The sequence below is a fragment of the Macaca mulatta genome, chromosome 3 (assembly GCF_049350105.2).
Source record: "Macaca mulatta isolate MMU2019108-1 chromosome 3, T2T-MMU8v2.0, whole genome shotgun sequence".
NCBI lineage: Eukaryota > Metazoa > Chordata > Mammalia > Primates > Cercopithecidae > Macaca > Macaca mulatta.
Genome location: NC_133408.1, coordinates 120,488,757 through 120,503,530, shown reverse-complemented (window position 1 = coordinate 120,503,530; position 14,774 = coordinate 120,488,757). Strand labels below are relative to the sequence as shown.

The 14,774-nt window shown below is 37.6% G+C and overlaps 1 protein-coding gene across 7 annotated transcripts in view; it reads left to right on the top strand.

The window, feature by feature from the left end:
* The window catches only part of GLCCI1 (glucocorticoid induced 1), a 128,833-nt gene that overhangs the window by 53,209 nt on the left and 60,850 nt on the right, over window positions 1–14,774 (top strand). For all 7 annotated transcript variants that reach the window (XM_077997017.1, XM_015134020.3, XM_015134019.3 and 4 more), the window contains one exon: window positions 3,877–3,963. In XM_077997017.1, the coding sequence (XP_077853143.1) occupies window positions 3,877–3,963 (87 nt within the window). The remainder of the gene's footprint in view (window positions 1–3,876; window positions 3,964–14,774) is intronic.

The window sequence follows — 14,774 nt, the reverse complement described above, 5'->3', positions numbered from 1 at the left end:
GTCTGGACTTTGGTGACTTCCAGGGAGTGAGAATAAAAAAGGACCCCTTCTACCTATAGATATCCTTTTCACATAGAGGCTTTTTTTTTTTTTTTTAAACTACCTTTTTTTTGTTAACAGTCTTACAGATAGGTTTTAGTTCTGCATTGTTCAAGTGTACAGAAGTTTCATTTCTTTTAAATGATGGTATGATATTACAATTTTTCCTAAATTTATTTGACTGTGGTACCCTTTTTGTCTACTCTTGTTAACACCAAGGGCATGGTTATATGTAGCACTATTTAAAAAATTCTAGTCTAGATTAAGAGACAGAATAACAGACCAGTTGGAAGGGGCTGCTTACTGATATGAAAGGAAAGAACTTTTGCTACTTTGTGTTATTTTCCTGATTGAAATGGTAAAACATTTCTCAAATACACAGGTTTAATAAATTGGATTCAAGTTAGTTCACCTTCTGTGACTTCTTAACCATCAGCTTTAAATAGATTTGATTTTGGTAGCCATCTTTTGGTTTTGTTTTGGCTAAAATAACTCATTAAAAATCGGTGATCAGTGTATAGAACACAACTCTCCAATTGAACTTTCTTCAGTATTGGGAATGTTCCATATCTGTGTTGTCCTATATGACAGCCAGTAGCCACAGATGGTTATTGAGCTTTTAAAATGTGCTAAGTGTGACTAAGGAACTTTAGTTTTTTTAAGTCCTCATTAATTTAAATCTAAATAGGCACATGTGGCTAGTAGCTGTTGTATTGGACAATGCAATCTATAGAATATATTTGTAGAATAGAGTATTTTTCATACTTTTAAATTGATGGAATTAAAACTACTCTTTGGGGGATATTTTTGGAAAGTTAAGACTCTGATGACTATACTTAAATTATATGCATTCTATAGTCACATGATTGAGAGAACTCAGTCATTTTTCTCTTTTAAAAACTATAGTCATTTTCACTTAAAGAAGGAAATATGTTCTGAGAAATGCATCATTAGGCATTCATCGCTGTGCAAACATCATAGGGTGTACTTACACAAACCTAGATGGTGTAGCCTACTACACACAGGCTATGCAGCATAGCCCATTGCTCCTAGCCTACAAAACTATACAACATGTTACTGTACTGCAGACTGTAGGCAGTTGTTACATAGTGGTATTTGAATATCTAAACATAGAAAAGGTACAGTACAAATATATAAAGGTAGAGAAGATGGTATACCTGTATAGGGCATATACTATGGCATGGAGTTTGCAGGACTGGAACCTGCTCTGATTGGGTCAATAAGTCGTGAGTGAATGTGAAGGCTTAGGGTATTACCGTAAACTACTATAGACTTTCTAAGCACTGCACATTTGGGTTACACTAAGTTTATAACAAATATTTTTCTTCCTTCAATAATGTTAACCTTAGCTTACCATAACATTTTTACTTTATAAACTTAATTTTTTTAGCTTTTTGATCTTTTCATAATAACGCTTAGCTTAAAACACAAACATATTGTGCAACCATACCAAACTATTCTTACTCTATAAGCTTTTATTAATTTTTTTGGTTTTGTTTTTTTTTGCTTTTTAGACTTTTTTTAAAAAGCTTAGACAAATATACACATTAGCCTAGGCCCACACAAGATGAAGATCATCAAGACATCGCTAGGTAATAGGAATTTTTCAGCTTCATTATAATTTTTTGGGACCACTGTTATGTATGCCATCCATCATTGACCAAAACATTGTTATGTTCACATAACTGTACATATACTACTAACTTCTTTTGTAGGTAATTCTTTTGTGTAAATAATAGTACACTCTGAAATAATTGAATAGGTTTTCACATTCATTTTTAAGAAAAGTATAATAGGAAAAAAGAAGATAATCTGTGAGATAACTCAGATTTAGTTCCTTTTGCCATTGACATGCTTGCCAGTATTGAAGCAGTTGCAGAATTTTTGTGGCTATTAATGTATCTGTAAGTTGGAGATACAGTATATGTAAATGTCCTTTGAAAAAAGAGCTGTACAAAATGAACGTAATTCACATTATAAATGTTGATTTTGAATAATTACAGAAAATGCTAAAAATTTGACTCATTTTCTGTGAATGTACTTTGAGTTATAAAGATTATGATCCTTAATCTTTTCATTTTTGATAAGAGTAATGCTCAGTTCGTAGACAGGTAAAAACATTAAGTTATATAAATTATCAAAATAAAAGTGACTAAACAATTGAATAATTTTGGAATAAATTTATTATTAAGGATACAATTATTTGGAGGCTGAATTATTTTCAGAGTAGGTCATCTAGGACGGAACATAGGAAATTCTAGTAAGTAAGTGTTTTATAAGCAACTTATTTAATATATTGATACCTCTTATCCATGGACTTGCTGATTGAATAAAATATTTTACTCTGTCAATTGACTTAACAGCTTCATTTTACTTGTGAACTGCCCAAGCAATTTATTTTTGTATTTATTCAGCTAGCATTCATTTGTTAGTGGTTTTTGAATACCATCACTTTTAAGACGTGTGATTATTTTAAAAGTTTTCCACAAGCATTTTGAACTGTATAAAATAGAACTGATGACTTCTTCATAAGAACTTATATATTATGTAGTCACAAGTATAGCCTTAATATAAATGATACCTTTTTCAGCATGTAATGAAAAAGCATGTAATGAAAAATAATTTTTAAAGCTGTATATAGTTACTGTGACAATCATTGCCCTTTAAGTAGTGGTTTTTAATCCTTTCTAATTTACATTACACAAGAGTCTTCTCATATATTAAAGATGATATTTTAATATTGTTTAATTTTTTTTTTTTTTTGAGACAGAGTTTCACTCTCGTCACCTGGGCTGGAGTGCAATGGTGTCATCTTGGCTCACTGCAGCCTCTGCCTCCCGGGTTCAAGTGATTCTCCCGTCTCAGCCTCCCAAGTAGCTGAGATTATAGGCGCCCGCCACCAGGCCCAACTAATTTTTTAGAGATGGGGTTTCACCATGTTGGTCAGGCTGGTCTCAAACTCCTGACCTCAGGTGATCCACCCGCCTTGGCCTCCGAAATGTTGGGATTACAGGCGTGAGCCGCTGTGCCCAGCCTATTGTTTAATTTTTTAATATGACTATTAAATGGTCTTACCACTGTATGGCATTATTTGGGATTTAGTGGTTTGTCTTACATTTGAGGTATATATTAATGGCTAAATAACTGAAAATCATATTTTAGATAAAAATGATTATGTTTTCTGACATACAGTTCAGGTTTTTTAGAATATGTGTTACTTTAGTTTATATTCTGTTTATTTAGCTTATGTTTTACTATTTTTAATCTTTTTCACCTTTATAATAACTTTGTTTTTTATATAAAGATGCCTGATATTTTTCAAAAAAGATACTAATACTTACTCTTCCCCAAGTACAGAAAAAGTAGTACAGTCAGCCCTCTAGCTAAATATTTGAATATAGGTCATTCTTAATACTACTGTTTTTGAGATACTTTCATTCATTTTACCTCTGTCAAATTTAGTGGAAATACCATTTCATATTTAGTTTGGCTGTTCTCTTTAAAAACACCAATACACGTATCTTTACAATTCCCTTTGAATTTTATAATTAAGTTATTAATGTTATTGATGTGAAGATATCAAACGTTTTAATTAAGATGACTCAGAGACATCTTTGAGCATATATAATTCAGAAGATGGCAGAATATTTTAAACATTTCACAGGGTCACGAAACTCTTAGCATTTAAAGGATTTCAGTATAGTTCTCTAACTGGTATGTGCTAAGAATGTGAAATATGTTTCAGTTGCTTGAGATTAGGAAGTAGAGATAAAATTTCATATATATATATATATATATATTTTTTTTTTTTTAAAGACACCTAGCTGTTGGGCAGAAGAGGGTGCAGAAAAGAGGTCACATCAGCGTTCTGCATCATGGGGGAGTGCTGATCAACTAAAAGAGGTAAGTTATTTTTGTTTTCCGTCTGTAACCTGTTTTGGTCCTAGGAGATTACCTTAGTATTTCCTGAATGTAATGACACTTTTAAAATTTATCCTAACCTTACCTCTTTCAGTAAGGTTAGGACAAATTCTAGGGTAAGGTTAGGATAAATTCTAAGGTATTTGTAAGGTTAGTACAAATTCTAGTTAGGTAGGTTGCATTCTACATTTTGGTGAACAAGTCTAAATTTACCTTATTTGTGTATTTTGTGTCATTTCTAAATATTTGTTATGCTCTCAGTCAGCTTTAGCCTTTCCAGAGTGAAGTCTAATTTTATGTAATACTCTCTATCTTGTTCATTTTAGTTATCTTTTGTTCTCTCTTCAGCTTGCTTGTTTTTGAGTTGTAGCAACCAGAGCTATAGGCTATATAGCTTTGTACAATGGTAGGACAGTGTTTTCTGTTTCTAATAGCTTTTTTTTTTTTGAGACAGAGTCTTGCTTTGTCGCCCAGGCTGGAATGCAGTGACGCCATCTTGGCTTACTGCAAGCTCCACCTCCCAGGTTCATGCCATTCTCTTGCCTCAGCCTCGCAAGTAGCTGGGACTATAGGCACCCACCACCACACCTGGCTAATTTTTTGTATTTTTAGTAGAGACGGGGTTTCACCATGATAGCCAGGATGGTCGTGATCTTCTGACCTCGTGATCTGCCCTCCTCGGCCTCCCAAAGTGCTGGGATTACAGGCGCGATCTAATAGCTTTTTAATGACATCCAATATATTGTTGCCCTTTGGAACCCAACAGTAATCCATGCTTCTTAGAAACTTAGTTTCTATGACCCATTTCCTTATTTATTATGAATAACCTGAGGTGTCATATCTTGATGTATATTTTGGATTATTTTTCCTGATAGTTTTATCCATCTAAATTCTTTTTTATTTGTTTTTATAAATTACAGAAACTTAGAATTGAAAGGTCATCTAGTCTATCTTCTACATAAATGCTCCTTAAAAGATGGTCGTCGAATCTCTGTTATTCTTTTTTTTTTTGTTTCAAGGTGGAATCTTACTCTGTCACCCAGGCTGGAGTACAGTGGCACAGTCTTGGCTCACTGCAGCTTCTGCCTCCCGGGTTCAAGTGATTCTCCTGCCTCAGCCACCCGAGTAGCTGGGATTACAGATATGTGCCACCATGCCCAGCTAATTTTTGCATTTTTAGTGGAGACGGGGTTTTGCCATATTGGGCAGGCTAGTCTCAAACTCCTGACCTCAAGCGATCCGCCCACCTCGGCCTCCCAACGTGCTGGGACTACAAGCATGAGCCACCACACCAGGCCATGATCATTCTTAGTGAGGGAAACTCATTACTTTATAAAAAGAGCCAGTTTAATTGTTTTAAGTTGTTAAATATGTTCTCTTATATATTGAACTTAGAATTAGATAACTTAGTTTTGACTTTGCCCTCTGGATCAATATTGAGTAAGTCTAAGTCTTTTAAAGGCCAACAGTAAGTCATTTTTTTTCTCCAGAGTAAACATTTACATTTCTCTCAAAACTTTTTTCATATACCAGTTTCCAGGCCTCTTTGTATAATTTTATATACTATAGGTTATCAGTATCCCTTACATACTGTGGTGTCTGGACTGCATAGATATAGTTTATTAGCATGATTTTACTTATGATTGTATTACATTTTAGCAGCTTCTTTATAGTATGGATGTAGAGACCTACTCAGCTCCTTCTGCCTACCATACATGTATGCAAAAAATCAGTTTTCTGCAGCAGCAACAAAAAATAAATGAAACTAAGTCTAATATCTCTAGCTTACTGTAACTACATATCTCTGTATAGCATATGAATAACAAAAAAGTGAACTTGTATTTTTATCTCAGAGTTAAATACAATCTTAGTGTTATCACCAAGATTTACTAATCATTAGACTGAATGGAAGTAATGCCAGATATTAATTTGAATCCATAGGAAGAATTGAAGAGTGCTGGGAATAGTAAATATGTGGGTAAATATGAAAGAGTTTTTAATGACTCTTTTGTTGGATTTTTAATTGAACGATAACTGGATTTCAGTAATAGATGACATACACTATTAAAAAGGAATGACTGATTCAGTGAGAACATTTGTTTTCCACAGAAGGCAACCATAAAGCTGGACAAAACTGTCAAAACAACTGTTTGACTACTTTACCAAACAAACTAAGAAGCTTTATTCATGAAAACTAATGAACATAGGGTAGGAATAGCACAAATTCGTGATCTGGTGCTACTCCTTTTCTCCTTTTCCTTCTCCTTAGCTCTGTTGCATAGCATTTCAATCAGGATGAAAACCAGCAGCTTTGCTTCCACTGTTGTAGAGAAATCGCTTGCTTTGGAGCATTGTAGGTTAAAATGGTGATCTTTGTGGCAAGTAAACAGAGAGAGCCAACAACTTTATTAGTCTAAGATTGTAGTCCAGTTTGAGGCCAGCAGTAGGCTCATGGACTAGTTGAGTTTAATAGAGAGTTTTGAGAGGTAAGACAGTAGTGGGAGCTTGATAAATTCCCCACATATCCCAGGTTGACTGGAGGCTGTGGACATGCACAGCAGAGAACAGAGTGGGCCCAGGCCACTGATGTGTTCCTGGCCAGAACAGCCTAGGAACAGGTGCAGAGGAAATTCAAGTGGGCTACTGGAAATAAAACCAGGGAAGACTTGTAAAAAACCTGAATTTCAAATGCTGTCCTCTGTCCACAAACAAATCCTATCAGTAGGAAATAGAACCCTTATTGGCTTGAGATGTTTGAACAGAATGTACAGTCTTTGGCCAAACACTATGGTGAACACTGGAGACCTGCTTTAAAAGGTCTTAAGAAGTCAGGCAAAAAATAATAGAGACATAAGCCGTCACACATTGCGGGAGAAACAGACTTGTAGACCATTAAGAAACAACAAGTAGACAACAACTCTCGGGAGAAAATCAGAATCTGGAGTTGCTATATTATCTGAAATATCTAGCATTCAGCAAAAAGTTTTGAGATATACAAAGAAACAAAAAAGTATGGCACATAGGAAAATAAAGCAGTCAGTAGAAACTATATGTGTTTTTATAATAAAGTATGGCACATACTCAGGAAAATAAAGCAGTCAATAGAAACTGTATGTGTTTTGTAATGTATTTAGCAGACAAAGACATCAAAGAAATAAAGGAAACCATGATTAAATGATTAAAGGGAAAGTAGGACTACAAGGACTCAATGAATAAAGAATTTTCACAGGCCGGACATGGTGGCTTACGCCTGTAATCCCAGCACTTTGGGAGGCCAAGGTGGGTGGATCATGAAGTCAGAAGATTGAGGCCATCCTGGCTAACACAGTGAAACCCCGTGGCACACGCCTATAGTCCCAGCTACTCAGGAGACTGAGGCAGGAGAATTGCTTGAACCTGGGAGGCAGAGATTGCAGTGAGCCGAGATCGCACCACTGCACTCCACCCTGGGTGACAGAGCGAGATGCCGTCTCAAAAAAAGTAAAAAATAAAAAAAGTATTTTCACAAAGAGATAGTCATTCTAAAAAAAGAAGGAAACAAAATTCTAGAGTTAAAAAAGGCAATCACTAAATATAAAAATGTTAGATGGGCTTGACAATAGATTTGCCATGGCAGAAGAATCGATGAATTAGAAGATAAGTCAATAGAATTTATATACTCTGAAGAATGGAAAGGAAAAAAGAGATTAAAGTTGAAGGAGAGAAGGGACAGAGCAGAGAAAAACAATCAAAGAAATACTGACAGAGAACTTTCCAAATTTGATGAAAAACAATCTACAGATTGATGAAGTTTAAGTAACCACAACTAGGAAAACACAAAGGGAACCATAAGAAAAAGAAAATGAGTCATCAGACATGGGGGACCACTAATAGCTTTAACAGCTGACTTTAAAATCAGAAGTGATGGGGGGACCATGAGGCCTGATGCATTCAAAGTGCTGAAAGAAAAAAAGTAAACCAAAAACTGTCAACCAGGTAGGTATTCAATATCCAGCAAAACTAGTCTTCCAAAGTGAAGGTGAAAAAATGGCATTCCCAGGTAAAACTTGAGATAATTTCTCCCTATCAGACTGTGTTATAAGAAATTCTAAAGCAAATCTTCAGACTGAAAGGAAGTAACACTAGATAATAATTTGTATCCATAGGAACAATTGAAGAGTGCTGGGAATAGTGAATATGTGGTAAATATAAAGGAGTTTTCAACATTGTTTTGTTGGATTTATAGGATGTACATGAAATATATATAATAATAGCACAAAGGAGGAGTTAGGAAAAGGACGTATATTGTAGTTTCTATTTGACTGAAATTAAGTATTATTGTGATGTAGATTGTGATAAATTAAGACACATAATCCCTAGAGCAGTTGCTAAGTTATTAAGAAGATAACTCCAAAAATTTAAATTAAAAAAAAGAGGAATTAAAATAGCATACTAAAAAATATCACAAAGCAGGAAAGGAAGAATAAGTAAACAAAGTTGTGACACAGGAATAGAAGCCTACACCGTTCATCCCTCGCACCCCCCACTGAAGTACCAAATGTTAACAACTATCTGCACAGAGAAAAACACCATTCACAAGAACCTAAAATCAGGTGAGCAATCACAGTACTGAGTTTTAAGTTCATAGCACCAAAAGAGGCATTGAGTAGGCCAGGAGAGACACTCTTGAATTGCTGATGTTACTCCTCCATCCCCTGGCAGCAACTGTGTGGAGCACAGAGAGAATCTGTGCACTTTGAGGAAGAAGAGCACAGCGATTGGGGAACTTTGCACTGAACTCAGTACTGTCGTACCACAGTGAAGAATAAAGTCATACTGGCCTCAGCCAGTGCCTGTGCATGGAGGGAGCATTTGGACTAACCTTAGCCAGGGGAGAATCGCCCATTGCAGCAGTCAGAACTTTTTATTGGCAAGCTTTAAAGAGAGAGAGAGAGAGACAGACAGACAGACACCCCCTATTTGCTGAGGAGAAAGTAAAGGAAGAGAACAACAGTCTTTGTCTGGTAATCAAGAATTCTCCCAGATCTTTTTCAAGACCTCCAAGGTGGTAGTTATACCTCTACAAATCTGCAAAAAACACAGTTTTTTTGGGCTTGGGGCCCAAGTTTCTCTGAATACTTGGAAAGCCTTCCCAAGAAGGGCAGGCACAAATAAGCCCAGACTGTGGAGACTACAATAAATACCTAACTCTTCAATGCCCAGACACTGAGGAACATCTACAATAATTAGCACCATCCAGGAAAACATGACCTCACCAAATGAACCAGGCACCAGGGACCAGTCCTAGAGAAATAGAGACATATAACCTTTAAGAGAGAATTCAAAGTAGCTATTTTGAGGAAACTCACGCCTGTAAGCCCAGCATCTTGGGAGGCCAAGACAAGCAGATCCCTTGAGGTCAGGAGTTTGATATCAGCCTGGCCAACATAGTGAAACTCTGTCTCTACTAAAAATACAAAAATTAGCCGGGTGTGGTGGCACACACCTGTAGTCCCAGCTACTGGGGAGGCTGAGGCACAAGAATCTCTTGAGCCTGGGAGGTGGAGGTTGCAGTGAGTCAAGATCACACCACTGTACTCCTGCCTGGGTAACAGAGTGAAGCCCTGTCTCAAAAATAAAAGGAAGAAAGCATACCACCAGAAAAAAATGACCAAAAGGAAGACAAGAAGGGTGGAAAGAAGGAAGAAAGTGAAGACCAAAAAAACAAATAATAAAATGGCAGGAGTAAGTTCATACTTATCTGTAATAAAATGGAATGTAAATGGACTAAACTCTCCAAACAAAAGATATTGAGTGGCTGAATGGATGAAAAAAAGAAAAAAGAGACCCAATGATCTATTGTCTACAAGAAACACACTTCACCTATAAAGATAAACGTAGACTAAAACTAAAAGGATGGAAAGATATGCCATGCCAGTGGAAACCAAAAAAGAGCAGGAGTTGCTATGCTTGTATCAGGCAAAATAGATTTAGAGTCAAAAACTGTAAGAAAAGACAAGGTCATTATAAAGGGGCCAATTCAGCAAGAGGATATAATGATTGTAAGTATATATGTACTCAACACTGGAGCACCCAGATATAAATATAAAGCAAATATTATTAGAACTAAAAAGGAAGATAGACCCCAGTATAATAATAGCTGGAGACGTCAACACCCTACTTTCAGTGTTAGACAGATCTCCTAGACAGAAAATCAGCAAGGAAACATTGGGCTTAATCTGCACTGTAGAACAAATAGACCTAATAGATATTTACAGAACATTTCATCCAACAGCCTCAGAACACAAATTTTCCTCCTCATCACATGGATCATTCTCAAAGACAGACCACATATTAGGTCATAAAGATATCTTAAAACATTCAAAAAAAATTGAAATAATACCAGGAATCCTCTCTGACCACAGTGGAATAAAACTACAAAATAACAAGGAGAATTTTGGAAACTATACAGGCACATGGAAATTAAACAATAGGCTCCTGAATGACCAGTGAGTCAATGAAGAAATGAAGGAGGAAATTGAAAAACTTCTTGAAACAAATGATAATGGAAACACAACATACCAAAATCTATGGGATATAGCAAAAAGAGCACTAAGAGGGAAATTTATAGCTCTAAGTGCCTACATCAAAAAAGAAGAAAAACTTCAAATAAATAACCTAACAATGCATCTTAAGACGCAGCAAAAGCAAGAGCAAATCAAACTGAAAATTAGTATAAGAAAAGAAATAATAAAGATCAGAGCTGAAATAAAATGGATTTGAAATGAAGAAAACACCACAAAGAGCATTGAAATTAAAAGTTAGTTTTTTGAAAAGATAAAATTGACAAACATTTAGCCAAGATAACCAAGAGAAAAAAGAATACCCAAATAAATCAGAGGTGAAAAAGAAGACTTTACAGCTGATACCACAGAAATTCAGAAGATCGTTAGTGGCTACTTTGAGCAACTATATGCCAATAAATTGGAATATCTATAAGAAATGAATAAATTCCCAGACACGTATAACCTACCAAGACAGACTCATGAAGAAATCCAAAGCCCAAATAGACCAATAACAAGTAAAGAGATTGAACCCAGATTAAAAAGTCTCCCAGTAAAGAGAAGCCTGGGACCCAATGGCTTCACTGCTGAATTCTACCAAACATTTAAGGAACACCTAGTACCAGCGCGATTCCAAGATGGCCGAATAGGAATAGCTCCAGTCTACAGCTCCCAGCATGAATGAAGCAGAAGACAGATGATTTCTGCATTTCCAGCTGAGGTGCCAGGTTCATCTCACTGGGGCTTGTCGGACAGTGGGTGCAGGACAGTGGGTGTAGCCCACTGAGCGTGACCTGAAGCAGGGCGAGGTATCACCTCACCTGGGAAGCGCAAGGAGTCAGGGAATTCCCTTTCCTGGGAAGCGCAAGCTGTGACGGACGGCACCTGGAAAATCAGGTCACTCCCACCCTAATACTGTGCGTTTTCAACGGTCTTAGCAAACGGCACACCAGGAGAGTATATCCCACGCCTGGCTTAGAGGATCCCATGCCCATGGAGCCTCGCTCATTGCTAGCATAGCAGTCTGAGATTGAACTGCAAGGTGGCAGCGAGGCTAGGGGAGGGGCGCCTGCCATTGCTGAGGCTTGAGTGGGTAAACAAATTGACTGGGAAGCTCAAACTGGGTGGAGCCCACCGCAGCTCAAGGAGACCTGACTGCCTCTGTAGACTCCACCTCTGGGGGCAGGGCATAGCCGAACAAAAGGCAGCAGAAACCTCTGCAGACTTAAATGTCCCTGACAGCTTTGAAGAGAGCAGTGGTTTTCCCAGGATGGAGTTTGAGATCCGAGAATGGACAGACTGCCTCCTCATGTGGGTCCCTGACCCCCCCCAGTAGCCTAACTGGGAGGCATCCCCCAGTAGGGGCAGACTGACACCACACACGGCCGGGTACCCCTCTGAGATGAAGCTTCCAGAGAAGTGATCAGGCAGCAACATTTGCTGTTCAGCAGTATTCGCTGTTCTGCAGCCTCCGCTGCTGATACCCAGGCAAACAGGGTCTGGAGTGGACCTCAAGCAAACTCCAACAGAGCTGCAGCTGAGGGTCCTGACTGTTAGAAGGAAAACTAACAGAAGGACATCCACACCAAAACCGCATCTGTACATCACCATCATCAAAGACCAAAGGTAGATAAAACCACAAAGATGGGGAAAAAACAGAGCAGAAAAGCTGAAAATTCTAAAAATCAGACCACCTCTCCCCCTCCAAAGGAACACAGCTCCTCACCAGCAACAGAATAAAGCTGGACAGAGAATGACTTTGACGAGTTGAGAGAAGAAAGCTTCAGAAAATCATACGTCTCCAAGCTAAAGGAGGAAGTTTGAACCCATTGCAAAGAAGCTAAAAATCTTGAAAAAAGATTAGATGAATGGCTACCTAGAATAACCAGTGTAGAGAAGACCTTAAATGACCTGATGGAGCTAAAAACCATGGCACGAGAACTACGTGATAAATGCATAAGCTTCAGTAGCCAATTAGATCAACTGGAAGAAAGGGTATCAGTGATTGAAGATCAAATGAATGAAATGAAGCGAGAAGAGAAGTTTAGAGAAAAAAGAGTAAAAAGAAACGAACAGAGCCTCCAAGAAATATGGTACTATGTGAAAAGACCAGATCTATATCTGATTGGTGTACCTGAAAATGACAGGGAGAATGGAACCAAGTTGGAAAACACTCTGCAGGATATTATGCAGGAGGATTTCCCCAACCTAGCAAGGCAAGCCAACATTCAAATTCAGGAAATACAGAAAAGCCACAAAGATACTCCTCAAGAAGAGCAACTCCAAGACACATAATTGTCAGATTCACCAAAGTTGAAATGAAGGAAAAAATGTTAAGGGCAGCCAGAGAGAAAGGTCGGGTTACCCACAAAGGGAAGCCCATCAGACTAACAGTGAATCTCTTGGCAGAAACTCTACAAGCCAGAAGAGAGTGGGGGCCAATATTCAGCATTCTTAAAGAAAAGATTTTTCAACCCGGAATTTCATATCCAGCCAAACTAAGCTTCATAAGTGAAGGAAAAATAAAATCCTTTACAGACAAGCAAGAGATATTGGAGGAAGTTTGAACCCATCGCAAAGAAGCTAAAAACCTTGAAAAAAGATTAGATGAAATGGCTACCTAGAATAACCAGTGTAGAGAAGTCCTTAAATAACCTGGTGGAGCGGAAAACCATGGCACAAGAACTATATGCCAGCATCTCTCAACAAGCTGAGAGATATTGTCACCACCAGGCCTGCCCTACAAGAGCTCCTGAAGGAAGCACTAAACATGGAAAGGGGCAACCAGTACCAGCCACTGCAAAAACATGCCAAATTGTAAAGACCATCGATGCTAGGAAGAAACTGCATCAACTAACGAGCAAAATAACCAACTAACATCATAAAGACAGGATCAAATTCACACATAACAATATTAACCTTAAATATAAATGGGCTAAATGCTCCAATTAAAAGACACAGACTGGCAAATTGGATAAAGAGTCAAGACCCATCATTGTGCTGTATTCAGAAGACCCCCATCTTACATGCAGAGACACACATAGGCTCAAAATACAGGGGTGGAGGAAGATCTGCCAAGCAAATGGAAAGCAAAAAAAGGCAGGATTTGCTATCCTAGTCTCTGATAAAACAGACTTTAAACCAACAAAGATCAAAAGAGACAAAGAAGGCCATTACATAATGGTAAAGGGATCAGTTCAACAAGAAGAGCTAACTATCCTAAATATATATGCACCCAATACAGGAACACTCAGATTCATAAAATCCTCAATAAAATACTGGCAAACCGAATCCAGCAGCACATCAAAAAGCTTATCCACCATGATCAAGTGGGCTTCATCCCTGGGATGCAAGGCTAGTTCAACATATGCAAATCAGTAAATGTAATCCAGCATATAAACAGAACAAAAGACAAAAACCACATGATTATCTTAATACATGCAGAAAAGGCCTCTGACAAAATTCAACAGCCCTTCATGCTAAAAACTCTCAATGAATTTGGTATTGATGGGATGTATCTCAAAATACTAAGAGCTATTTATGACAAACCGACAGCCAATATCATACTGAATGGGCAACAACTGGAAGCATTCCCCTTGAAAACTGGCACAAGACAGGATGCCCTCTCTCACGACTCCTATTCAACATAGTGTTGGAAGTTCTGGCCAGGGCAATCAGGCAGGAGAAAGAAATACAGGGTATTCAATTAGGAAAAGAGAAAGCCAAATTGTTCCTGTTTGCAGATGACATGATTGTGTATTTAGAAAACCCCATTGTCTCAGCCCAAAATCTCCTTAAGCTGGTAAGCAACTTCAGCAAAGTCTCAGGATACAAAATCAATGTGCAAAAATCACAAGCATTCTTATACACCAATAACAGACAGAGAGACAAATCATGAATGAACTCCCATTCACAATTGCTTCAAAGAGAATAAAATACCTAGGAATCCAACTTACAAGGGATGTGAAGGACCTCTTCAAGGAGAACTACAAACCACTGCTTAAGGAAATAAAAGAGGACACAAACAAATGGGAAAACATTCCATGCTCATGGATAGGAAGAATCAATATCATGAAAATGGCCATATTACCCAGGGTAATTTATAGATTAAATGCCATCCCCATCAAGCTACCAATGACTTTCTTCACAGAATTGGAAAAAAACTACTTTAAAGTTCATATGGAACCGAAAAAGAGCCCCGCATTGCCAAGACAATCCTAAGCCAAAAGAACAAAGCTGGAGGCATCATGC